Source organism: Oryx dammah, unplaced genomic scaffold (assembly GCF_014754425.2).
Source record: "Oryx dammah isolate SB20612 unplaced genomic scaffold, SCBI_Odam_1.1 HiC_scaffold_11, whole genome shotgun sequence".
NCBI classification, from domain to species: domain Eukaryota; kingdom Metazoa; phylum Chordata; class Mammalia; order Artiodactyla; family Bovidae; genus Oryx; species Oryx dammah.
The window spans coordinates 6,923,520-6,950,334 of record NW_024070195.1 but is presented as its reverse complement, the minus strand read 5'-3'; the positions used below and the strand labels follow the sequence as shown (position 1 = coordinate 6,950,334).

General features: G+C 43.6%; 1 protein-coding gene across 1 annotated transcript; it reads right to left on the bottom strand.

Moving 5' to 3' along the window:
• Window positions 1–5,830: 5,830 nt before the first annotated feature.
• SMIM13 (small integral membrane protein 13) lies at window positions 5,831–26,790 on the bottom strand. The gene is made up of 2 exons (XM_040249440.1): window positions 26,626–26,790; window positions 5,831–10,022 (listed from the first exon to the last, which is right to left on the bottom strand). The coding sequence occupies exons 1-2, from the start codon at window positions 26,699–26,701 to the stop codon at window positions 9,835–9,837; spliced, it is 264 nt and encodes an 87-aa protein (XP_040105374.1). The 5' UTR covers window positions 26,702–26,790; the 3' UTR covers window positions 5,831–9,834.
• Window positions 26,791–26,815: the final 25 nt, after the last annotated feature.

Genomic DNA, 26,815 nt, shown 5'->3' with positions numbered 1-26,815 from the left:
TCAGAAGCTGCTGTTCCGCCCGTTTCGACGGGCTTCTTGAACCTTCTCAGAAGGGATGGAGGAGTTATAGACACAAAACGCACAGGAGTCAGGGGCTTGAAAACTAAGCATCTCAGTAACATACACTTCTGCGTTTGTTGATTAAACAAAATCACCACCATTTTCAGGAGATGCTGACAGAGCAGGAATTAAGTCCCTCAGATTCCAACCAAAAGATTGAATATGCAGTTGTAAGTTCTATCTTATACTGCTTTATTGATTAAATCAACAGAGGGGATATGGAAAATTAAATGGAGCTTAAATAAATCCACTGTGTTGTTTAGTCGCTCAGTCGTGTCCGACTCTTTGCAACCTCATGGACTGTAGCCCACCAGGGTTCCTCTGTCCACGGGATTTCTCAGGCAGTACTGGAGTGGGTTGCCATTTCCTTCTCCATGGGCTCTTCCAGGCCTAGGGATTGAACCGTGTCTCCTACAATGCTAGGCAGATTCTAGACCACGGAGCCACCAGAGAAGCCCAAGAAGTGTCCGACTCTTGTCTGGAAAAGAGGAGGACTGCTCTGTGTAACCAAGGAACTGCCTGGAAATGGTCTGGGTGGTGTTCAAAGATGCTGCCTGAGAAAGCGACTTTGAGCTGCAACCGGACAAATGACTAGGAGACGAGGGGAGGGACGAGAGCCCGAGCAGGGACCCAGGAACAGGGGTGCAGGTGATCAAAGTGATTGTGGAGCTGAGAGGAGGCCCAGGGCAGAGTGCGGGCTCAGGGAAGGCAGGGGTGCCTGATGCTGCTGGAGAAGCTGGTGAGTGAAGTCCTGCCATGTCCCCAAGTGTGTGAAGGCTTTTCCACCCTTTCTCTAGGGGCAACAGGAAGCCATTCCCACGCTATATGCAAGGAGCCGACAGAATCATAGTTGAGTTTCAAAAAGATTATTCTGGTGACAAGGAGAAGGCTGCAGAGGGACTGTAATGAATCTGAGAAGCCGCTCTGCAGGTCCAGGTGGGCATTAGTGGCGGGAATTCCCCCATACTGTAGTGGTGGTGCTTTAGTCGCCAAGTCGTGTCCGACTCTTGCGACCCCATGGACTGCAGCCTGCGACCCCATGGACTGCAGCCTGCCGGGCTCCTCTGTCCATGAGATTTCCCAAGCAAGAATGCTGGAGTGGGTTGCCATTTCGTTCTCCAACCCCACATACTGGGCACTATTCTATTTGCTTTGTGTGCATTCACTCATTTAATCCTAACAGAAACCCTATGAGACAGGTACAATTACTACACCCATTGTACAGAAGAAAAATGAGGCACGAAGAGGTCTAATTGCAGAGACCACCCTCTTGGCTACTACACTTCATTTTCTACAGACAGTGGGGGAAAAAAATGGAGAAAAGTAAGAAGGTTTCAAGAGCTATTTCAGAAGCAAAATCAACCAGACTTTGATGGGCTGAATCAGTGACCTGAAAGATGGGTCAGGAGTGACCCCTGGTTTGTCGGCTTCACAAGAGTCAACAGGGAAGCTGGTAAGATGCCAGTGTCTGAGGCGGTTGAAGACGCGGGGTGGGACCACTGTTCAAGGCAACCAAGAGGAGATGCCGAGGAGGTCGCTGTCTCAGGAGCCAGGAATGTGGCTCCACTGGGGGAGAGGCGGAGGCTGAAGTCACAAACAGGACTGCCCGGGGAGATGGGAAGGAAAAGCGGGCGAGAACGTAGCCCCAGCGAGCTCGGACAGGCCACTGCAGGATAAGCCTGCAAACGAGAGAAGGCTTAAGATCAGTGGAGCCAGAATCTAGTGCCATGAAAAACCAAAGGAGGACGTCCCTGGTGGTCCAGTGGCTAAGACCCTGTGCTCCCAATACAGGGGGCCCACGTTCGATCCCTGGTCGGGGAACTAGACCGCACGTGCTGCAACTGGAGATCCCACATGCCGCAACTAAGACCTAACGTGGCCAAATAAATACACAAATAAAGATCCAAAGGAGAAGCCTTCAAGGAAGAGAAGGGACGAGCAACCAACTACATGAATGCTGTTGGGAAGTCAGGCAAAGCTGAGGACTGGAAACTGTCCCTCAGATTTGGCGCCAGGGTCATGGAGACACGTCCTTAGAGAAGTCCCGTGTGACGTGGTGAGGGGAGAGAGCCGGAGGGGCCTTTCCTTCTTCCTTTCGAGGCAGTGTTTATTGAACATGCTTGGATGTCGAAGAGGATGACCCAGGTGACAGAGAGCCATCAAGGGTACAGAATAACTGAGTGTTACTTTGCTGAAAAGGTGGAAGGGGATCCAGAGTGCCGGAGGAGAAATTCAGTTCACACCAGAGGAGGGGTCTGTCCTCGAATGCGGGGCGGGGGTGGTGGGCGCGGTGGTGTCGGAAGAGATAGCACACAGGTGCGAAGGTTCCATGCAGGAAGGGGGAGGAGATACCCGCTGAGGCTTTCATTTGCTCCGGTATGTGAGATGCACCGTCCCTGCCCTGGGTGGGCTACATGATTAAGGATAGAGGGTTAGAATCTTGTACGGTTCACATATTTTTGTCACCAAATGACTTCTAACCCAAACGGTTTCCAAGCCTGCTTAGGTCAGTCATCTCAGATCTTGTAATTATGTAATTAAATATTACAACAAGCCATGAGTGTGAGAAGAGAGTTGCTGTTTCTATGAAAACCTAGTTGAATGTTTTGAAAAACTTGGAGGTCTCCCCTGGTGACTCAGATGCTAAAGATCTGTCTGCAATGCAGGAGACCTGGGTTCAACCCCTGGGCAAGGAAGAGAACCTGGGCAGGAAGACATGGCAAGCCACTCCAGGGTTCTTGCCTGGGAAATCCCATGGACAGAGGAGCCTGGCAGGCCACCATCCATGGAGTGGCAGAGGAGTCAGACATGACTGAATGCCTAAACAGCAATAACAGCAAGATACAAAAAGTCTTCTCCGTCTGGGGGCAAGCCAGGCAACTGTAAAAGGTAGAAAAACACTCCAGTTAAAATCTTTGCAAGGTTCTGTTCTTGTTCCAATTTTAAAGAGGATGAAACTAGAGACCACCAGGTTATAAAACTGGCTTTTGCAAAGAAACTGAGATTGAACTCGGGGATCTATAGTCGGTGAAAAAAGCCTTGACTTTTCCTCAAAATACTGCAGGATGAATGTGAATGCTTTGTCCCTGTTTCAACTGTTTTTAGTGAACTGACAACTCCTGGACCAAGCTGTCAATAGAAGGGTTCCTTTGCTACAAAGGAGAGCAAGAAGTGAGGAAAGAAGAGAAGGGGGGTGAAGTTACAGGTTGCTTGCCATATATTAGTGAAAGTCGCTCAGTCGTGTCCGACTCTTTGCAACCTCATGGACTGTAGTCCACAGAATTCTCCAGGCCAAAATACTGGAGTGGGTAGCTGTTCCGTTCTCCAGGGGATCTTCCCAGCCCAGGGATCAAACCCAGGTCTCCCGCATCGTAGGGGGATTCTTTACCACCTGAGCTACCAGGGAAGCCCATGCTTAAGAGGTGTTTTTAAAAACTGACTCCTCACTTACTGTACACGTTCTCATTCTCGTTCAGCAGACCAGGAACAGAAAGGTTAGGTAATTGCCAACTATCGAGTTATAGCATTTGGGTAGGAACTCGGTTCTGACCTGAATCCTCAGAGTGGCCGTTTCCACTGGTCATTTCCATCCACCTGGACTAACCCTCTCAGACATTCTCCCCCCACATCCTCTATCAGCCTCCACCAAGGGTTCATCCTTGCCCTTCACCTCCCGTATCTAATCAACCACCAAACCCCATCCAGTTGAACCCCATCAACGTCTATTCCGCCTGTCCCACCATCACCTTGCAGAGATTTACGTCCTTCTTTTGCTTGGACTTCTGCAAGGATCAGCTGGCCAGTTTCTGAGCAGCAACTTTCTTTAATATGTACCAGTTTAACACGTGCTCCTTCAAGTTCTTTCATTTTGCCTCGAGCATGTTGCTTTCTTCCCAGGTATGTTGCTGGTTCTTAGCAGTCCTTTTCAGTGCCCCTGGTGGCCTTTTTTCCCAGCCTCTTAAATATCAATGCCCCTTAGGGGCAACTCCTTGGGTCTCCGATTCTGGCTTCTCTCATGGTAGATCCTGTTTTTGCCAACAGTTGCTACTACAACGATGACCATGGATGACCTTCCTACCATTTTTACAACTGTTGATTATTTCTGTCCACCCAGGAGGCTGTAAGCACCTCAGATAGGTATGCCCCAACCTGGACTCTCATCTTTCGTCTCCCTTGGACCAACCTCAAGCCTACTTCTTCTGTACACATCCCAGTACTGCTGACCTCCAACGCTGAAACCGTCTTTCAGTTCTCTAGTCACTTGCCTTCACGACCCAGCCTCAAGCCCTGTGGATGCTTCATCCTCAAACTTCCAGGGCTGTAACTCCCTCCCAGCCCACCGCTGGCTGTCTAGCACCACTTCCACTGCATCTTCACGCGAGGACTCCTTCGTGCAGTCAGCATGAACTTCCTGAGCCACGGCAGTCGGTCCAGGTGCTGCAGCCACGCAAGATGGTAAAGCCGCTGACACTGCATATGAGGTCTTTGATGACCTCATCTTTCCTACTTCTCCAGCTCCAAAACATCACACCCCAGTCAAATTCTCCATTCCAGAACAGTCAACCGTAATACCTACTGTTCTGCAAACCAGGCACCTTCCCTCAGCCTTTTCTGTCCAGAAGCGTCTTCACGTCCTCTCCCTGATAAACTCCCCCCGCCCGCTAAGATTCTTTGAGAAGCTTCTGTTGTCCTCCCTTCTTCTGTCCTCCCTATCCCCAAGGAAGTTCTTCATCAACAGTGATCACTTTTATAACCAAAGCACATTAATTGTAACACTCATGCTCTGGCTTGTAGAGCTGCTGGGGTCGGGGGGAAGGGACAGGCTGAAGACAAAGCCTTCTCACAGCTCCCCAAGAACACGCCTCTTTCATTCTCAGCAAACTCCCTCCTAAGAGCCGCCTGACCTCCCAGACCTGAAGATCAGTCTTCCGCGTCCCTGACCCAGTCCCCTTTTCCATCCTGACTCCAGCCATCAGGCAGAACTATTCGTGGCCAGGCTGATGGCCCTCACGACACCCTAGGATGCGTCACAGTTCAGATTCCCCTTCTCTGTGGTTGCTTCCCCTCCAAAATCCTAGCCTCCAATCCAATTTTCTGTTCGATTACACTCACGCATCTTACTACCTCCCACCTCCATGCCTTCCCACTTGCCCCACTTTGGTGCTTACTGATCTGGCTTCTCTTATGATCCAGCCAAGACCCCATGGCCGGCCTCCAGCAATCTCGAGCGACCGTGCCCTTGAGACACCCCTACCTTACAAAGCCTGACCCTGGCACAGGCCACTTTTTCCATTCTACATTCTTGGCAGCTGAGCACCGTGGAGCAAAAATCAAAACTTGGCACCCAGCCATAGCAGTTCACGGTTCCCCATCTCAAATGGGTTTCAAAGGCATCCCTCCATCTTCTTACTTGGCTTTCATCAGTCTCCTCAGCCAGTCTTCCTGGTGGTTAACACCAACAAAACGGGAGATGTGACCTATGGTGAACAGATCTTCCAAACAATCTTGAGGATACGGGATGAAGCCTGAGAAGGAAAAAGGGCTAAACGTTAAATGTAAACTAGTTCTGACATTGTATGTCCTTAGGTTTCAAGTCCATTCTTTTCATCTACTAGGAATGTTACTGCTAACTTGTCCTAATTCTTGTAGAGGTTTAGTTTGACAAATGAGGTGAAGGGTGAGCCCACCGGTAAAAATGGCTGGTTTCCAATCCCTCATGTCCAAGCCACCCTTCACACTTCTTATACTTCATCAGTGAAACAAACACAACTTTTGTTTTCACTTTAATTTATTCTTTGTAAAGTGACATCATACAGAAACCACAGAAGCTTTAGACATAGCGTTGACCAGTTTTAACAGCTAGTAACTGTTTTACAGCGAATAACATTTACACGGACTCCTCATCTCGTTATACAAAGGCATTATGAACACACACAGTTCTAATTCCTTATAAACCTATTTGTCAAGCAGCAAGATGACAATATACCATAGCATAGCACAGAACGTTTCCTTCAAGAAACCAGAGCAGCAGTATTTGGTGAATGGTTATGCATAGAACTTAAAGGGTAATGAACACTGGTCATAAAGCAAGGGATACATGTACATTAATAAGTGAAAATGATAATTTTTATTAATATAAGATAAAATGTTTCTCTTTATGCTTTAAGTTAAAAACTATAGAATACTTTAAAAGCAGACAATACAAGGTGCTTTCATTTTAGACTCCATATCAAAATACTACTCCATTAATTGCTTAAGAACCCATAACCTTTGAGTACTGCTCATTGGCTTTTTAAAGTCAACCTGAAATATAAAAGCACTTCAAGTTTACCAGTCAAAAGCTAATGTTACACTGGTTACATGTTACATTAAAACATAGCTTTTAAAAAAAACTGAATTTAAAAATACTGCAGCATGTAACTCTAAAAAGTAAAAATGCACTACTTTCAAATCTTTCAACACATTTTGGTTTAAAATGCCCTATTTTGTGAAACCATTACCTACTATATTCCCAACTTTCAGTTAAAATGACAGGTTGAACTTGTTTTTAAATCTGATAACATCTAAAGAAATGGGTCAGCATGTACATTGGCTATCCACCACAAAACGATGTTCCCACCACGAAAACATCACTACAGAGAGCCACTGGATGAGTGTAAATCTTAAAAATTTTAACAGTGTCACACAAATATTTAGTGTCTTTTGGCCTTGAAATCAGAGCAATGCTACCAATAAATCTGATATACGGAATTATCACAGAAGTTTCAGAAGCAAAAGAAGAAAAACAATTTGTAAGTGGTTGGTTGGACAGAAATGAAAGCACCCACTAGAGTCCTCTCGTTTTAGAACTCATCCTCCAACGAGGGCGTCTGGGGTCACCATCACTGTCTGAGAGCATTCAGACAAGACTAATACTTGTTTGTTTTGTTTTCATGCTCGGAACCCTCCAAGCTTCAACATCAGCCACAGGCCACTAAGAAACTGGAAATGCACTTATGATGTGCTCTGTAAGTTCAGCTACAAAAGCACTAAACAGGAAAAGCAAAAACCCTGTATCACACGAGTAACTCTGTGCTAACTATTTCTCTTGCCTCCTTCAGTGGCCTTAGATATATATGGTATGGTGAGTCTATTAGGAAAAGGGTGCATAGGGGGAAAAAATGTTTCAAACAAAGAAATCAGTTTGTAGAATTTTCATATTGGCAGCAGCGACTTCTTGTTACTTTCCTAAGAGTTAAAACATGGCAGAGTGTGAGCTATTAATATGCTTTGGGCATATTTCCCAAGCAAGCTAAGCAGAATATTTCTTAAAATTCTATTTTTAAAGACATTCATAAAAGCATAAATATTAATAAATAATACCAACATGTATATCTTTACATGGATTAATTTGTGGATGACCCTTGCATATTTTAGGGGTTATGTTGGCCATCACTCTTAATACTGACACAATAGGAAGCTTTCCAGCTACTAAAAAAGTTGGTCAGCAACTATTATCTAACCTAAGACATTCACTACAAAGCATAGCTCCAAATATCAGCCTGCAAAAAATCCAATTCAAATATCCTCCCAGCACCAAGAAGCATGAGGTTTTCCCCTACCTGATGAGCACTTTAATGTGATATTTAGCTAGTACAAAAGCATTAAAATGAATGCTTGAACAATATAGTCACATAGAGAAAAAACTGTATCCAGTAAGGAAACAAAGACGGTGCCCCGCTCTCAGCTGCTGGGGACCGCTCCCCTTAGCAAATATTGAAAAGTAAAGTTAAACTCTGTAAATTCCCTTTTAGTACATGCAAAGGGCCACAGTGACAGCACAGGTGTTCATCAATTTGGGGCAGAGCAGATGAACTGTTAATAAAACTATCAGCGTGGAGTATGAGGTATCAAACAAAATTACAGAGTCATGAAATAGACGTGATATTCTGTAATGACTAGTTCTTGAGAAACAAACATTTAAAATAGAAAGAACTTAAGATTAATAAAGTAAGTTGGCTTTGCAATTCACTTTCATGTAAAGCAGGCAACACTAAATGGGAAAGTTCTTTAATGCATAGCTCTCTTCCCCAGGAAACACTCAGTCCAAAGTTCAGTGAAGACAAACAAGGGAACATGGCAGGAATCACTTTACAGGAAAGCAGGCATTTTCACCCGCGCTCTCTCAATACCAAGCACCTAGGAGGCCTTGTCACTGAACTGCTGTCTGTGAAGAAGTATTTTCTCCTCAACACATGCCTTGAGCATGAAGTCCTCCCATGTGCAAGGAGTAATGAAGCCTACCCTTCCTGAAGGAAGAGGACAGAGCCGAGATTCCCACATTTCTATTCTAGAATCGTGAACAGGGTGCTCCAAAATGTGTCTCAGAGGATAACTATTTTAACAATATGGTAAGAGTCAGAATTAAGTTCCCCAATAAATAGTTGCTATCCTAGGAATAAAAATAAATTTACAGACTATTTTTTTTCCCCGTAACCTAAGATACCATCGACGGGAAGATGCACCATAAATATCACTAAGAAAAGACACAGGCGATTCAACTATGACAGGATGCTTTTGTATTCTGCAGAATGTCTAGTTTTCTGATTTACTCAAACAGAGCTTTCAAACAGGTATATCAGATCAACCTTGTGCTCAAGTCCAGGAAGTGCATGATGAAATAAGCTGCTTAAGTGATGACTATAACGTCGTAGTCTGAGTCTAACTCTTCAGAATCATTCAGATGGGCGTCTGCGTTCCTCCAGACCACACCCCGCTGGGCATCGTCAAGCGCCCTGGTGATAGAGCATCGCTTTAAATGGCGCTCGGGCACCACCCGCTGGTTAACGTCAGCGGAAAGCTTTGGACGCAGTGAGGTCTGACGCCTCAAGGACAGGCCTGCTCGACGCATAAATCGATCACACCAGCCTCTGGTGGCTTTGAACTTCGCTTCGTCTATTCCGAGGGCTTTGGCAATTTCTCCGGCCTTCAGCTGCATTGCTTGGCGTGTGACGGGCAGCCCTTTTGCACGCGTCTCACTGACAAAATGTAGCACACCCTCGTCTACCTGCGGGTATCTTCCTTTCTTAGGTCCCGTAAAGCACTTTGTGGTGGCTTTACAAGAAAATATGGAGTTTCGGTCGCTCCTCCAGCGACGGATGTTTGCCTCGCTGATGTGGAACGCGCGCCCTGCTGCTCTGTTGCCGTGCTTTTCTGCATACACGATAACTTTTCGTTTCAAGGCTGAATCATAGTGTAATCTTTTTGAAGACATTTTTAAAAGGCAGTTAAACCTGACACATTTGATACCAACAATCAGTAATGGTGCTATGACAAGCCTGAGGTCCACATGCCCAGACGAGGGTAATTACATCACGACTGTTGCCTGGTTGACTGTAACGGCGAGATATATCCCAATTTCAGACAAGGCATGATATGGGGGCGGGAGGGGAGAGGGGAAACATGGCGCAGAACTAACATTAATAAAATATGGATTTTCAAGCCTGTAATATTTATCAGATTAACACCAGTGCAAGAAAAGAAGCCCAAGGGTCAAAGAAAAAGTATATATGTTTAAGCATATAAGCAAAAATTATCTTAACGATGAAATCCGCAATGGTCCGATTTGGTTGAACTTCCCTTTATTTGCATATGGCTTACATGTAAATCTTTTTTTGAATTGGACTTAGAATCCAAGAATGAATGTTCTTCACTCCTTTAGCAAACTGCAAAGCCCCATCATTACAGAGAGACTCCCAGAACCCTTGGTCATTTGCCATCACAGGACTGGCTGGCTCAGTGGCCTTCATCGGCAGGGGCCCTCCTCTGGCGAGCAGACCTGATCCTGTGCGGAGACGGTGAAGCATCTTCTTCGGTCTCAGATCCTGAAGGCTCACGGTCTCCCTCCTGGGATCCGGTGTCTCCCACCAGTTCCCGAAGAAACTTGAATTTTGACAAAAAAAGATGCCAAACAAAATACCAACCTAAAGAGAGATAAAAAACACTCAGAAAAATTATTAAGCCCAGCATTATCAACTGAGAGCATTTCAGTTAACTCTGTGTCAGGGGTACACTACAAAATAGGATGCATAATCTAAAGGTGTAAGTGATCACAATTTATGTAACAAACGGTTATCAAGCATTTACTATGGACAAGGCATAAAGACAAACTCTGGGATTACACGGGATGCCCATGACCAAGTGTACAAAGTTTTGCACTAACATATTTTCACTTCTCCTGGATATAACAACCGACTCCCGAACAAGGCCATGGTTAGACCCTCCTCACCTTTGAAAATCCATCTGCAGCTTTACAGTAGGCCCACCATATCCATGGTTCCACACCCAATGATTCAACCTCATATCATGTACTTAACTGCAGATGTATTTAGGACAAGAAATTCACACATAAGTGGACCTACACAGTTCACACCCGTGTTGTTCAAGGGTTCACTGTACACCAAGGGGCAGAGCTGCTGGGTCATATGATAACCTTCACGTAACTGTCTGTGAAATTGCTGAAGTCCTATCCAAAGCAGCTGTGCCATTTTACATTCCCATCAGAAATGTAAGAGGCGCTCAGTTTCTCCACATCCTCACCAAGGCTTTCAATTTTCCACCTTTTTTATTATAGTCATCCTAGCGGGTATGAAGTGGTATATCATAGTGGCTTTTATGATCGTACTTCACTAATGACTAAATTTGCTGAATATCTTTTTCTTGTGTTTACTGGCCATTTGTAAATCTTCTTTGGAGGAATGTCTATTAAACCTCTCTGCCCACTTTATAATCAGCTTGTCTTTTTATTGAGTTGTAGGAATTCTAAATATATTCTTGATAGCAGTTGTTTATCAGAAATAGGATCTGCAAACATTTTTTGCCCATTCTGTAGGCTGGTCTTTTCATTGTCTTGATCATGTTCTTTGAAGTATGATAGTTTTTTAATTATGATGGAGCCTAAGTTAGTTTTTATTTGATGAAATCCATTTGTTTTGTTTTTCTTTGGTTGCTTATGCTTCTGGGTACCATATCTAGGGAACCACTGACTAACTCAAGGTCATGAAGATTTATGCCTATGCATTCTTCTGAGAGGTTTAGTTTTAGCTCTTACACGTAGGTCTTTGATTGATTTTATTTAACTTTGGTGTAAAAGATCCAAATTAATCCTTTTGCATGTGAATACTAAATTGTTGCAGAACTATTTGTTGAAAAGACTATTCATCCCTCTATTAAACTGTTTTCGCAATTTTGTCAAAATTCCAATGCTCATAAATGTTATAGTTTATTTCTGGGCTTCCCTTGTGGCTCAGCTGGTAAAAGAATCCACTTGCAATGCAGGAGACCTGGGTTTGGTCCCTGGGTTGGGAAGATCCCCTGGAAAAGGGAACAGCTACCCACTCCAGTATTCTGGTCTGGAGAATTCCATGGACTGTATAGTCCATGGGGTCACAAAGATCTATTCCATTGATCTGCCTATCCTTATGCCATACATACATTATGTTAATTTTAGTAGCTTTGTGTTTAGTTTTAAAATCAAGAGTATAAGTTCACGAACTTTGTTCTTTTCAAGGCTATTTTGAGTCGCTTGCATTTGAGTCTCTTGCATTTCCATGTGTCATTTTAGAATTATCTTGTCAATTTTTGGAAAAAAAAATTGCAAGAATTTTGACAGGGATTGTATTGAATCTGTAGGTCAATGGGGGGAAACTATACTTTTTTATGATACTTCTCTGTCCATATCAAAAATTTTCCACAGTGGACATAGAAAAATGTTTTGACAATTGGAAAAATCAGGAGAAAAATATCAGAAACCAACAAATAATTCATGAATACTCTGTAGACTGCAAGGAGATCCAACCAGTCCATCCTAAAGGAGATCAGTCCTGGGTGTTCACTGGAAGGACTGATGTTGAAGCTGAAACTCCAATACTTTGGCCACCTGATGCGAAGAGCTGACTCATTTAAGAAAACCCTGATGCTGGGAAAGATTGAGGGCAGGAGGAAAAGGGGACAACAGAGGATGAGATGGTTGGATGGCATCACTGACTCAATGGACATGGGTTTGGGTAGACTCTGGCAGCTGGTGATGGATAGGGAGGCCTGGCGTGCTGCAGTCCATGGGGTCGCAAAGAGTCGGACACAACTGAACTGAACTGAACTCTGTAGACTTCTCGTTTTAAATACCCAAATACCATTAATTGGCCTAAATAAGCCCAAGTGATTTCAAGATACTAAGAAAAACCTCTCTTAGGTTAATTATGAGAACTCAACCTAAAAGTTAAGTGCTAAATAGATGTTATGGAGGTAAATTTACCATCAGGAAAATTATAAGCAAGCGCAATCAATGATGATGATAGTCTTGACCTCATAAAGATCAAAGATTCTAACAGTGGTTATTAGGTATAAAATGAGCAAAAATTTAGAATGTAAAGGGAAGTAACTGGAACTCTTCTGACCGAAGAGGGAAGGGCTGTCACCAGTGGGGCTCCCACCATAAAATACTCTTGCCCTTGGGATGGTTCAGAGAAAGTCAAGTCCCCCAGCATAGGAATCTGCAAGAAAGGAACTGGAGACCGCTTCAGCAGTCAGTCTTGGGAGATAGAAATAAAAGAGCATTCAGTGAGACCACGAATTCTTTCTCAATTTTAATAAAACACATCCCAAACAAAAGACTTTTAAAAAAAATCACTGCCAGCAACCAAACAATGTAAGGGATTCGATCTGAAGTCAAAATTCAGAATGAGGTAGCCAATCAGAGAGACTCCAGAGGCTGGGGTAGCAAGTTACAGCCTCTACACACGACACTCCCCTCCCCACCACACCAGCTAAAGCACGTCACACCTCTTTAATTATTACCTTCACCTGCAGTTAAGCAAACCTGAAAAGCAGCTCATTTCTCCCTATTCTGCCTGGGTGTGAGTGAGGGTTGCACGTGGAAGAGCATGTAGGTAGGGAGGCTGCTTCCCACAAAAAATCGTGAGGCAGAGAATTCTCCCTAATACAGACGTGGAGATCATCCGCTGGGCAGCCAAAGAAACATCCACTGTGCTGCCTTTCTCAACGGCTACTGTAATGATAGGGTGAGAAAGCAAAGTTAAAAAGGAAATTGTAGCGTGAACCCTAACAACCAAGAACTGCAGGGGTATTCGCTAGATTCGGGGAAGTTCACCAGTTATTTTCCAAGTAAAGACTAAGTTTTCACACAGCTGTAATTCTGGGGAGACGGCAGGGGAGGGGGCTCTATCTCCTGGCACTTAGAGCCGGGAAGAGCTGGTGCTTAGGCAACAGACCATTCATCAGTGTTAACTGTCTGAACAGAGGATGACACTCAAAATGCCAGGCAATTTGAATGGAAACACAACTACACAACATTTATTTTGGAAAAAGAACCACGATTAAAACTCCCAATAGGTAGAGTGGAAAAGTGTGACTTAGCAAAGAAGAAGTTAGGAGAGGTACTACAGTGCCGGAAAAAACTGCTACTAGTCACTGGCTATGTTCATTAGACCTGGAAATAAAAACAGCTTTTTCTTTGGGCTTCCCTGGTGTGGTGGCTCAACAGTACAGAATTCACCTGCCAACGTGGGAGACACAATTTCAATCCCTGGGCCAGAAAGATCCCCCCCGAGAAGGAAATGGCAACCCACTCCAGTACTCTGGCCTGGGAAAATTCCATGGACAGAGGAGTCTGGCGGGCTACACTCCACTGGGTCACAAAGAATTGGACACTTGGTGACTAAACCACAATAAACTTAACTTCGGGACAGGTACTGTGAGGGGATGTTCTGCACGGATCATTTATAGCCAAACTGTTGTTAACTATCACTGTCTTTCTACATTCTTCTGGCACATCACATTCCCTCCAGGTGAGGTAGGATCTGCCGAGGCTGGAAGTCCTATTCTCCCTTTTAGGGAGAATATGTCTAAGTGGAAAGCAATTTTGAAAGCATTTATTTATTGTCCAATGGAATGACCCTACACATGCGATGACCACACTGCATCACTCAAACTGGCTACTCACCATCCTCTGCTTGGGAGCCTTGGGAAGCTACTGGTTCCCAGCGACTCATCCTGGACACTGCAAATCAGTTTCCAGAATTGTGCTTGCTCATCCTTTCTAAGTTCCCTAGATGATTCTGATGCACAGGTAGGTGTGGAAAAGAGACCACGCGAAGAAGAAATATGAGTGCCACAGCAGATCAATTACAGCAAGTAGCCAAGGAAAAGGAGAAAAGGATAAGCAATGGAGGAGCAGGAGAGAGATGGGATATTCATAACACGCATGTATTCATAGCTCCTCTGCTGCTGCTGTTTAGTCACTAAGTCTCTGCGACCCCACGGACTGTGGCCCGCCAGCCTCCTCTGTCCACGAGATTTTTTAGGCAAGAATACCGGGTGCCTACAGGGCCTCTTGTAGAAGTTTAGCTCGTACAGTTCCTCCCACCCAAACCTGATATGCAGACACCAGAAACTCTTTACCTATTTTTATTCTGTAGACCGTGGGTCTCCTATCTTGTCCTGGGGTTCTAAGAGAAAAATGGATGGAGGGAGGGAGGGACAACAGAAAGAGGGGGCAGGGAGAAGGACTGAACAAAACTATATGCACTTATAGTCAAAAATGTATACTAATTGTTAAACAAGTACCACAGTTTTTCACAGTTTAAAAGGCAAGTCTCTTTGTTAGATAAACCAGCTGGCAACAGAGGTTGTGTATCCTGGGATAAGCAAAGAAGTACTCAACTTGTGTGTGCCAGTACCCAAGCATTAGTTCAGAGGATGCATTCCATGAAAACGCACTGTATATTGCCTTTCTATGCAAGATAAAGGGCTTCCCGGCTGGCTCAAACAGTAGAGAACCCATCTGCCAATGCAAGTAACCCGGGTTCGATCCCTGGGTTGGGAAGATCCCCTGAAGAAGGGAATGGCTACCCACTCCAGTATTCTTGCCTGGAGAATTCCTGGACAGAGGAGCCTGGTGGGCTACATCCATGGAGTCGAAAAGAGTTGGACACGACTGAGCAGCTAACACAACAATGCAAGATACATGTGCTGGCAGCAGAACGGTAGCAACAGCAGATGAACCCGAATAATGAAGCATCACCATCAACACGCCACAAACCCAGAGGACAGTTGTAATCACAGAGTTCTCAGTTCACCAAGTGCTTTTACATTCAACATTTAATTTAATACTCTCATTAGCCCTCTGAACTAGTGAGACTAGGAATCATTATCCCCATTTTCTAGATAAGAAAACAAAGGCTCAAAGTAACTCATCACCATAGAAGAGGGCAGGATCAGCAAATCAGAGGAATGAGTTCACCAGTTCAGGTCAGTGGCTCAGTTATGTCTGACTCTTTGCGACCCCATGGACCGTAGCACACCAGGCCTCCCTGTCCATCTCCACCTCTCGAAGTCCACCCAAACCCATGTCCATTGAGTCAGTGATGCCATCCAACCATCTCATTCTCTGTCATCCCCTTCTCCTCCACCTTCAATCTTTCCTACCATCCAGGTCTTTTCAAATGAGTCAGTTCTTCACATCAGGTGGCCAAAGTATTGGAGCTTCAGCATCAGTCCTTCCAATGAACACCCAGGACTGATCTCCTTTAGGATGGACTGGTTGGATCTCCTTGCAGTCCAAGGGACTCTCAAGAGTCTTCTCCAACACCACAGTTCAAAAGTATCAATTTTTCGGCACTTGGCTTTCTTTATAGTCCAACTCTCACATCCATACGTGACTACTGGAAAAACCACAGTCTTGAGTAGATGGACCTTTGTTGACAAAGTAATGTCTCTGTTTTTAAATATGCTGTCTAAGTTGGTCCCAAGGAGTAAGCATCTTTTAATTTCATGGCTGCAATCTGAGTGATTTTGGAGCCCCCCCAAATAAAGTCTGTCACTGTTTCCCCATCTATTTGCCGTGAAGTGATGGGACTGGATGGCATGATCTTAGTTTTCTGAATGTGAGTTTTAACCCTACTTTTTCCACTCTCCTCTTTCACTTTCATCAAGAGGCTCTTTAGTTCTCCACTTTTTGCCATTAAGGTTGGTGTCATCTGCATATCTGAGGTTATTGATATTTCTCCCAGCAATCTTGATTCCAGCTTGTGCTTCATCCAGCCCGGCATTTCCCATGATGTACTCTGCATATAGTTAAATAAGCAGGGTGAGAATATACAGCCTTGACGTACTCCTTTTCCTATTTGGAACCAGTCTGTTGTTCCATGTCCAGTTCTCACTGTTGCTTTCTGCATACAGATTTCTCTAGAGGTAGGTTAGGCAGTCTGGTATTCCCATCTCTTTAAGAAATTTCCAGTTTGTTGTGGTTCACACAGTCAAAGACTTAAAGCAGAAGTAGATGTTTTTCTGGAACTCTTTTGCTTTTTTGATGATCCAACAGATGTTGGCAATTTGATCTCTGGTTCCCCTGCCTTTTCTAAATCTAGCTTGAACATCTGGAAGTTCACGGTTCATGTACTATTGAAGCCTCGCTTGGAGAATTTTAAGCATTACTTTACTAGCATGTGAGATGAGCATGATTGTGTGATAGTTTGAGCATTCTTTGGCATTGCCTTTCTTTGGGATTGGAATGAAAACTGACCTTTTCCAGTCCTGTGGCCACTGCTGAGTTTTCCAAATTTGTTGGCATACTGAGTGCAGCACTTTCACAGCATCATCTTTTAGGATTTGAAATAGCTCAACTGGAATTCTATCACCTCCATTAGCTTTGTTAGTAGTGATGCTTCCTAAGGCCCACTTGACTTCACATTCCAGGATGTCTGGCTCTAGGTGAGTGATCACACCATTGTGATTATCTGGGTCCTAAAGATCTTTTCTGTATAGTTCTTCTGTGTATTCTTGCCACCTCTTCTTAATCTCTTCTGCTTCTGTTAGGTCCAGACCATTTCTGTCCTTTATCGAGCCCATCTTTGCATGAAATGTTCCCTTGGTATCTCTAATTTTCTTGAAAAGATCTCTAGTCTTTCCTATTCTATTATTTTCCTCTATTTCTTTGCGCTGATCACTGAGGAAAGCTTTCTTATCTCTCCTTGCTATTCTTTGGAACTCCGCATTCAAATGGGTGTATCTTTCCTTCTCTCCTTTGCTTTTGCTTCTCTTCTTTCTCAACTATTTGTAAGGCCTCCTCAGACAGCCATTTTACTTTTTTGCATTTCTTTTCCATGGGGATGGTCTTGATCCCTGTCTCCTGTACAATGTCATGAACCTCCATCCATAGTTCTTCAGGCATTCTATTAGATCTAATCCCTTTAAACTACTTCTCACGTCCACTGGATAATCGTATAGGATTTAATTTAGGTCGTACCTGAATGGTCTAGTGGTTTTCCCTACTTTCTTCAATTTAAGTCTGAATTTGGCAATAAGGAGTTCATGATCTGAGCCACAGTCAGCTCTGTCTTGTTTTTGTTGACTGTATAGAGCTTCTCCATCTTTGGCTGCAAAGAATATAACCAATCTGATTTCAGTGTTGACCATCTGGTAATGTCCATGTGTAGAGTCTTCTCTTGTTGCTGGAAGAAGGTATTTGCTATGACCAGTGCATTCTCTTGGCAAAACTCTATTAGCCTTTGCCCTGCTTCATTTTGTACTCCAAGGCCAGATTTGCCTGTTACTCCAGGTGTTTCTTGACTTCCTACTTTTGCATTCCAGTCCCTTATAATGAAAAGGACATCTTTTGGGGGTGTTAGTTCTAGAAGGTCTTGTAGGTCTTCATAGAACCGTTCAACTTCAGCTTCTTCAGCATTACGGGTCAGGGCATAGACTTGGATTACTGTGATTTTGAATGGTTTGCCTTGGAAATGAACAGAGATCATTCTGTTGTTTTTGAGATTGCATCCAAGTTCTGCATTTTGGACTCCTTTGGACCATGATGGCTACTCCATTTCTTCTAAGGGATTCTTGCCCACAGTAGTGGATATAATGGTCATCTGAGTTAAATTCACCCATTCCAGTCCATTTTAGTTCGCTGATTCCTAAAACGTTGACATTCACTCTTGCCATCTCCTGTTTGACCACTTCCAGTTTGCCTTGATTCATGGACCTAACATTCAGATTCCTATGCAAAACTGCTCTTTACAGCATCGGACTTTGCTTCCATCACCAGTCACATCCACAACTGGGTGCTGTTTTTGCTTTGGTTCTGTCTCTTCATTCTTTCTGGAGTTATTTCTCCACTGATCTCCAGTAGCATATTGGGCACCTACCAATCTGGGAAGTTCATCTTTCCGTGTCCTAACTCTTTGCCTTTTCATACTGTTTATGGGGTTCTCAAGGCAAAAATAACTGAAGTGGTTTGCCATTCCTTCTCCAGTTCTCTTCTTAAGTGCATCAAATTTCTCATATTTTCATAGTGAAAGTATGGCTGAAACACAAAACACTAATCAGGAAATGAGAACATGACTGCCTACCCAAGATCTCCTAGTTCAAAAAGCCTGGGTGCAGTAGAAAAAAACTCCTATCTCTATGGACTCATTCCTCCACTGTCTTAACTTAATCCCACTATCATGATGATATCTAAATGGTTAGCTGACTGGCTCAATACCAATCTCAATTGGTATAAAGCTCTTTTCCACGTTCCATCCTGTAACCTTTTTTCTCTTTTACACAGAAGGCAGCTAAAGCTCACTTCTAAGGTAGTATGTCCAAGGCCAAGACACAGGCAAAGTGAAAACAGAACCTTGCTCTTTCAACTCTTCGCACAAAGCTCCCTCTACTGCATGTCTCTTTTGTAAAGATACACGGGGGACCATCACTGATCCAACACAACGTTGAACCGAAATACCTCCACACCTCAATCCCTGTTATCCAGAAAATGAAGGACAGTTTTAAAATTCCCTTTAAAACCTCTTTTTAAAAAAATTTTCCTCTCCTTTCAGCGATCACAACAGTCCCATAGATCCAAATATGAGCTCTCTTACATATGACTAAATTTTTCATCCATACTTTATCCGTTTCTTAAACCTCAGGAAGGAATCTCTACCTCGTTGGCTGGAAGACACCTTTAAAAAGTATGTCCATCTGACATTTCTTTCTTCTGATGCTCATATTTCCATAAGGGGTACTGTATCCCCTCCCCACCCCTCAGGTGGAAAACGGTATTCCAGCACGATGGCCTTCCCCTACTGTGGCTTCTACACTAATAAACCCTCTCCTGTCTACTTCCTTCGTTACATTCCCAGCGCCATCTTCCATCCTTACTGTCAACTGGATTACCACTGCAATTTCTTAACTCAGAGGCATGCTGCAGCCACACTGCTTGGCCATGAATCCTAATTCAACAACTCACTTGAAATGTGAGCAAGCTAACCTCTATGTGTCTCACTTTCATCTATAAAATGCAGACACCACCACACACTTTCAAAGAAACAATACAGTAATAAAAAGAATGAATATGTGTCACATGCTAAGGAGAATGCCTGTATGTCATAAATTACTCATCAAAGGGTAGCCATCGTCACCATCTCTTAGGCTGTGGTCTCTTCCCCACCCAGGGCAAACTCTACAGACATGGGGTCATTACCACTATCACTGCCATTTTTAAGCAACCCTGACCCAGGGATCGAACCTGGGTCTTCTGCACTGCAGGCAGATTCTTTACCATCTAACCCACCAGGGAAGCCCTTTAAGCAACGTCAACACATAATTTTTACATCTTTCTACTATACTATCCTTTCAGTATTACACTCTCTTGGGTGATTACTTTAGGATTTCACATTCACTTCCATCTGTCACTGTATTAATAATAGTCCTCCTCCCAAGACACAAGTTCCTTAAGGAAGGAAAATGTATGGCTTATCTACTTTTTCTTCTGTTTCTTCTGTATTAGAACACAGAGTAGAAACCCCACACAAACTATTCAACTTCCATCCTCCAACCCCCACCCTCAATACACACCAAAGGGAAAGGGAAAGTCCTCAGTCGTGTCCGACTCTTTGCGACCCCATGGACTGTATAGCCTACCAGGCTTCTCAGTCCATGGGATTTTCCAGGCAAGAGTACTGGAGTGGGTTGCCATTTCCTTCTCCAGGGGATCTTCCCAACCCAGGGATTGAACCCGGGTCTCCCGCATTGTTGGCAGACGCTTTACCTACTGAGCCACCAGGGAAGCCTTACACACCAAAAGTACCAGAAACTAAGGATTTAATGACTTTCGCCAATTCACCCATCTCAGAGCTCCTAAGATTCCTACTATGTAACAGAATAGCTGAACAGAACTGTGGAACAATGCTATCAACCACAGTGATAACACTGAATATCAGAGAATACTGGAGATCTTCCCAACCCAAGGATCAAACCCAGTTCTCCCGCATTGCTGGCAGATTCTTTACCATCTGAGCCACCAGGCAAGCCCATTAAGCGTAAACCTTCTTAAATTCTATGATACAAGATACATTTTCTCACTATAATAAAATTTAACTAGAAAATGATAAAATGATATATAGGGGGGAAAAAAGAAATGTCCTAAATAACTCACAATTGAAAGGAGAAATCACATCTGAAACTAAAAAACATTTTGAACCAAATAAAGTTTTTCTAAAAAAAAATCAAAACTAACACTTAAAAAGAAATTAACATCATTAAATACCTATTTTTATCTTTTTAAATAAGAATAGTTTAAAATCAACAATCTAAGTTTCTACCATAAGAAACTAGAAGTACAAATTAAAATCAAAATAAGTAGAAGAAAATAAAGATAAACATAAACCAATGAAATAAAATTTGGACAAGAAATAAAAAATCAGCCTTTCAGCAGCTGAGGAGCTGGGCAGATAGCTCAGAGAAGGTTGTCAGATGTCACTGTCCTCCCAGCTTTTCAATCTCCCCCCAAAGCCCCTCAATAAAATGGTTTGATACCCCCCAAAAAAGAAATAAAAAATCAGTACAACAAAAAGATCCAGATTCTTTGAGAAGATCAATAAAATTCATAAACCTCTAGCCAGACTGACCATAAGCAAAAGAAAGAACACAATACCAAGAATGAAAGAGAAGACATCATCACAGATCCTATAGATAATAAATGATAAGAGAATATTAATTCAGATTAAACAGACAGTGCTTGAAAAACACAAACTCAAAAGCTCAATCAAGAAAAAACAGGTTAACTGGAATAGCCCAACATTAGCCCAAATGAAAGATACTGAGTTTGTAATTAAAAACTTCCCCCAAAAGAAAAGTCCTGACCTAAATTAATACTACCAGACATTTAAGAAAGTATACTGGGGATTGTGCTTTATTAATTTTTGAATACTCATGACCTCCACCACAGCACCTGAACATAAGAGTTCACTAAGTGTATTTTGGGGCTTTCCTGGTGGCTCAGAGGGTAAAGCGTCTGCTTGCATTGCGGGAGACCTGGATTCAATCCCTACGTCAGGAAGATCCCCTGGAGAAGGAAATGGCACCCTACTCCAGTACACTTGCCTGGAAAATCCCATGGACGGAGAAGCCTGGTAGGCTACGGTCCATGGGGTCGCAAAGAGTTGGACACAACTGAGCGACTTCACTTTCACAAGTGTATTTTACTGAGGAATACAAAGGTTATCCAGTTTGAGACAACCTTGGTTTGTATACACTTAAGCATGTGTTTCTAATAGGAGTTTAACAATTTATACAGAGCAATCTTTCTTTACTTCTACTTCAGGTATACAAGGGCCCTCTACATGTCAGGCATTACTCTCCAAGATCCAAGAACAGAGCAATGAGCAAGCCAAAGAAGGCCATGTCCCCACTGAGCTTACACTCTCGTTGGAGGAAACAAACAGATAAAATACAGCCAGCCTCTGCACCGCTGAGTGCCATGGCCAAAGAGTCAAACCACCACAGACAAAACTGACTACCAGACTGAAACTGAGGAGACGGTTGGTGCAAAGGGAAATAGACAGATAACAAAGAGAAAGTATATATATACAGTGGAGTATCACTCGGCCATAGGGGTTAAAAAATGAAATCTTGCCATTTGTAACAACCTGGATAGATCTAAAAGGTATGTTAGTGTCATAAGTCAGAGAAAGAAAAACACTCTATGAGTTCACTTACAGGTGAAATCTAAAAAACAAAACAAATGAACAACCATAACTAAACATAAACAGAGTCATAGATACAGAGAACAGAGAGATAGTTGCCAAAAGAGGGGGGTGGGGCAGGGAGAAGTAGATGAGAGAGATTAAGAAGTACAAATTTAGTTGCAAAGTAAATGAGTCATGGGTATGAACTGTACACCATGGGGAATAAAGTCAATAACTATGTCGTATCTCTGTAGTGACAGATATAACTAGACTTTCATGGCTATCACTTTTGAAATGTATACCAATATCAAATCCCAATATCCTGTAACAGGAATTAACAGTGTGGTAGGTCAATTAGTACTTAAACAAATTCATAGAAAGAGATCTGTGGCTGATGGGGAGGAGAGGAATGGGATTGAATATAGGGATAAATTTCTAGTTATGAGTACTAGGGACATAATGTACAACAAGATAAATATAATTAACACTGATGTATATTATATATGAAAGCTAAGTGAGTAAAAAAATCTAAGAGTTCTCATCACTGGAAAAAATTTTTTTTCTATTTCTTACTTCTGTATCGAGGAGATGATGGATATTCACCAAACTTACAAAAATAATCATTTCATGATATGTGTAAATCTTTCAAGTTGCACTCCTTAGATCTCGACAATTGTTGCCAAGTTGCTCAAGTGTGTCCAACTCTTCTGCGACTCCATGGACTGTAGCCCACCAGTCTCCTCTGTCCATGGGATTCTCCAGGCAAGAATATCTGAGTGGGTTGCCATTCCCTTCTCCAGGGGGTCTTCCCGACCCAGGGTTCAAACCTTTGTCTCCAACATTGCAGGCGGTTTCTTTACCACTGAGCCACCTGGGAAGCTCCAAGTTTATACAGTGCTGGATGTCAATTATCGGAGAAGGTGATGGCACCCCACTCCAGTACTCTTGCCTGGAAAATCCCATGGACGGAGGAGCCTGGTGGGCTGCAGTCCATGGGGTCTCGAAGAGTCAGACACACTGAGCGACTTCACTTTCACTTTTCACTTATTGGAGAAGGAAATGGCAACCCACTCCAGTATTCTTGCCTGGAGAATCCCAGGGACGGGGGAGCCTGATGGGCTGCCGTCTACGGGGTCTCACAGAGTCAGACATGACTGAAGCAACTTAGCAGCAGCAGCCGTATGTCAATTATAGCTCAGTAACACTGGAAGGCAAAAAAAAAAGAGAGAGAAACAAAACTGAAAGTGACTTCCAGATGGAGTGAGTATTTGTAAGGAAAGGGCAAATCCAAGAATGACACCCAAGTCCCTGGCTGCTGATAACGTGTGAGCAAGGAGGAACAAACAGGTTGTAGAAATCAAAAGTTCTGTTTTAGATGTGTTTAGTTTGAGATGGTTATTAGATCTTCAAGTCAGGGTACTGAGGCATGAAACTAGGGTGCGGGAGAGTCGTGATAGCTGGAGATACCAATGTTAGTCATTAGTTAGAATTACTATTTAAATCTTTAGAACTAGATAAGGGACAGAATGGAAGGTAAAAACAGAAACATATATTTATTTTTACTATAACACAATGTATTATAGGAAAATATAATGTAATATAGGAAAATAGCATGCATCTCATGGAGTAATGGCCAAGTACTAATCTGTAAAATTTTTAATTCAGAGATAAGAGCGCTGATGGGTAGATAGAAACATGTACATATAAACTGATTGATACATGTAATTTACATACTTATGAATGTACTGGGAATAATGTAAAACATTTCCTATCATAGATTTAGTCAAAAAGAGTTAAATTCTAGGGGATGGGAAGACAGGAAAAGATAAAACAATTAACCACTATGGTAGGAAGAACACCATAAAGGTAGAGTGTACAGAAGCCACAAGAAATGCTTCCTGGGAAGAATGCTCACCTGTACAGAATGAGTCTGTGAGGATAAACAGAATTAGAACTCAAAAGTGACCATGGACTTGGTGATACAGAGGCCATTTGTGACTGACCTTGACAAGAGCAGTTTCAGTGAATAGTGGGGATGGAAAATACTTTTAGAATGAATGAGAGGCAAGAAAGTACAACCAACAGATAGAAGGAAGACCTCCCTAAGGATCCTGAAATTTGAAAATCAGAATTCACTATGTGAAAGAACTGGTCAGAGTTCTTTCAGGCTATGCATTTCCTGGGGCAGACCCAGGTCATTGATTTTTAATCCCCAATGTGACTGTATTTGGAGGCAAAGCCTTTAAAGGCTTATTTAAAGGTTAAATAAATTGATACAGGTGGGGCCCTAATCCAATATGACTGGTGCCTTTCTTACATACGATTAGGACATAGACACACCCACAGATGAAATGTTAAGACACAGGGAGAAGATGGTCATCTGTAAGTCAAGTAGAGAGGCTCAGAGGAAATTAACCCTGCTTGAACTTCTAGCCTCCAGATGTAAGAAAATAAATTTCTGTGGTTTAATGTCTATATTGTTACAGCAGACTTAGTTTCTCTTTCATATGTGGTGGGATCCATCCCTCCTCCTCCCTAAGCCCCAGGCTCCCCCACTAGTCAAAACACGAAGCTACCCCAAAATTCACTCTCCCAACAAAAAAGTGCTCAGATTACTTCTTACAGCTACTAGTCTCGACCACTCCAATCAAAATACGGCATTCTTTTACTTAGCACACCTCACCTCTCATTCCACATTGTTTTCTGAAGTCAAAGGCGGGGTACTTTTAGAAAAATGAGTAGAATTTAAGTCAAACGGCTACTGGAGGATGAGAGAGCAAGTCTGAATATGTGGCAAATAGGAATTTTGAGGTCTCAAAGGCAAGTTTGGCAAATACTCTATAAAGTGGTGAGAAGGGAGCGGCAGAGGATAAGAAGGTTGGATGGCATCAGACTCAGTGAACATGAGTTTGAGCAGACTTTGGGAGACAGTGAAAGACAGACAGGTGTGCTGCAGTCCACTGGGCCCCAAAGAGCCGGACACGACTTAGCGACCGAACAACAAGGAAGCGGGTATGGTTCACATGGTGCAGGGCCATCTCCAGGTAGTTTGCACGTTCAAACCAGAAAGGAGAGCATGTTTACCTCCTTCCTCATAACCACACAAACCACAAAGATTTGGTTTTCCTTATTTCAAGGATCCTAAACATCTATAATTAGTCCCAAATCCTGACATCACAGGCAGGAAGCTGACAAGGGCCTTCCGATTGCTTTATCATCAGAAAAGCCTGTAAGTTAGAAGCTTTAACTCTAGTGCCTTAGCAAAAGCAAGAAAACTAAAAATATACAAACAAGTATATACACACAAGTTTATCTATACACATGTATATGGTCATGTAAAAGAAAATTTAAAATACACATACAAGTATATGAATACAAATATACATATATGTACATGCCTAAATGTCTCCAAACACAGCTGACACTGAGCACATGGTGCATTAATCAGGTAATGAAGAAGCCCCATATTTTGAATACTAACCAATTATTGCATCAACCTGAATCCATACTTCAATATGATAATTATGAAAAAGCAAACTCACTGACATCTGGTTGTAAACACTTTCCCAAATGTTCACAATTGCTCAGCCCCTTTGCTAAGAGAGCTGTGGCTATCTGCTGTTGTTTGTTGTTCAGTCGCCCAGTCCTGTCCCACTCTTTGCAACCACATGGACTGCAGCACGCCTGGCCTCCCTGTTCCCCACCATCTCCCAGATTTTGCCCAAGTTCACATTCATTGCCTTGGTGACGCCATCCAACAGTATTTTGGTCATCTGATGCGACAGACTCATTGGAAAAGCCCCTGATGCTGGGAAAGATTGAGGGCAGAAGGAGAAGAGGGTGTCAGAGGATGAGATGGCTGGGTAGCTACCAGTTACTGTGTATTAGAAAAAAAAAAATCTACAATTGCGCTAAAATTACCTTGAGAAAAAAGTTTCACGTCCTCTCATTCCATGGAGGGGAAGGGGGAAAAAAAAAACCACAGCGAACAAAATAGCACCATTTCTACAGAACTAAGAGTTAGGTTACCTGACCCTGGAAGTTTAATATAGCCGGTGTTTTTTAAGTTCTGCCTCGTCTCGACACTGCTGTTTGGAATTCAGCTTACGCCTAAACTTCAAGCAAACAATCTCACGCGTGCTGCAAAGCCAACTCTTGCTTCTGCCCCTGGTTCAAGGAAGGTAATGAAACCTCCCTCGCTTTATCATCGGGAGTCAGAACATGTAACAAGACAGCAAGAGGACGAACCGATCACCGCACCTTCAGAAACAGGCCAAGGTGACGATTCGGGCTGATCTGTGGCAAGGGTGGCGATCGAGGCGCTGCGGCGGCCAGGCTTAACCCCAAGTCCACACGCCCAGCGCTGGACCCGGCTCCCTCCTCTGCGGTGGGCAGGGGTACCCAGCTCCGGGCTCACTCCCGAGGGGCAAGTGGAGAACCCATGGGTTTTCGTCACTTGCCCACCCAGGCAGTCTTTTTTCTTTTTTTCTCTTTTAAAAACCAGAGACAGAACCAGCCAGTCGGCAGGACCAGCCGAGCCGGCGGGTGTTAACTACCCACTCACCGCACACCATCAGCAGCAGCACGATCAGCAGCGTGGCCACGAACACCAGCAGGGTCAGCCCCACGTTGTGCCACATCTTGGGGGCGGCGGGGCGGCGGCGGGCGCGGGCGGGCAGGCGGGAGGGCGGCGCGGCCGGGGCTTCAGCGGCCGGGGCGGCATGAGCGGCGGACGCCCCCCGCCCCCACCCGCC

Coding starts and splice junctions, on each gene's coding strand:
- SMIM13 (XM_040249440.1), bottom strand. CDS start 26,701: ATGTGGCACAACGTGGGGCTGACCCTGCTGGTGTTCGTGGCCACGCTG. Junction 10,023..26,625: donor GCTGCTGCTGATGGTGTGCG/GTGAGTGGGTAG, acceptor ATCTCTCTTTAG/GTTGGTATTTTGTTTGGCAT.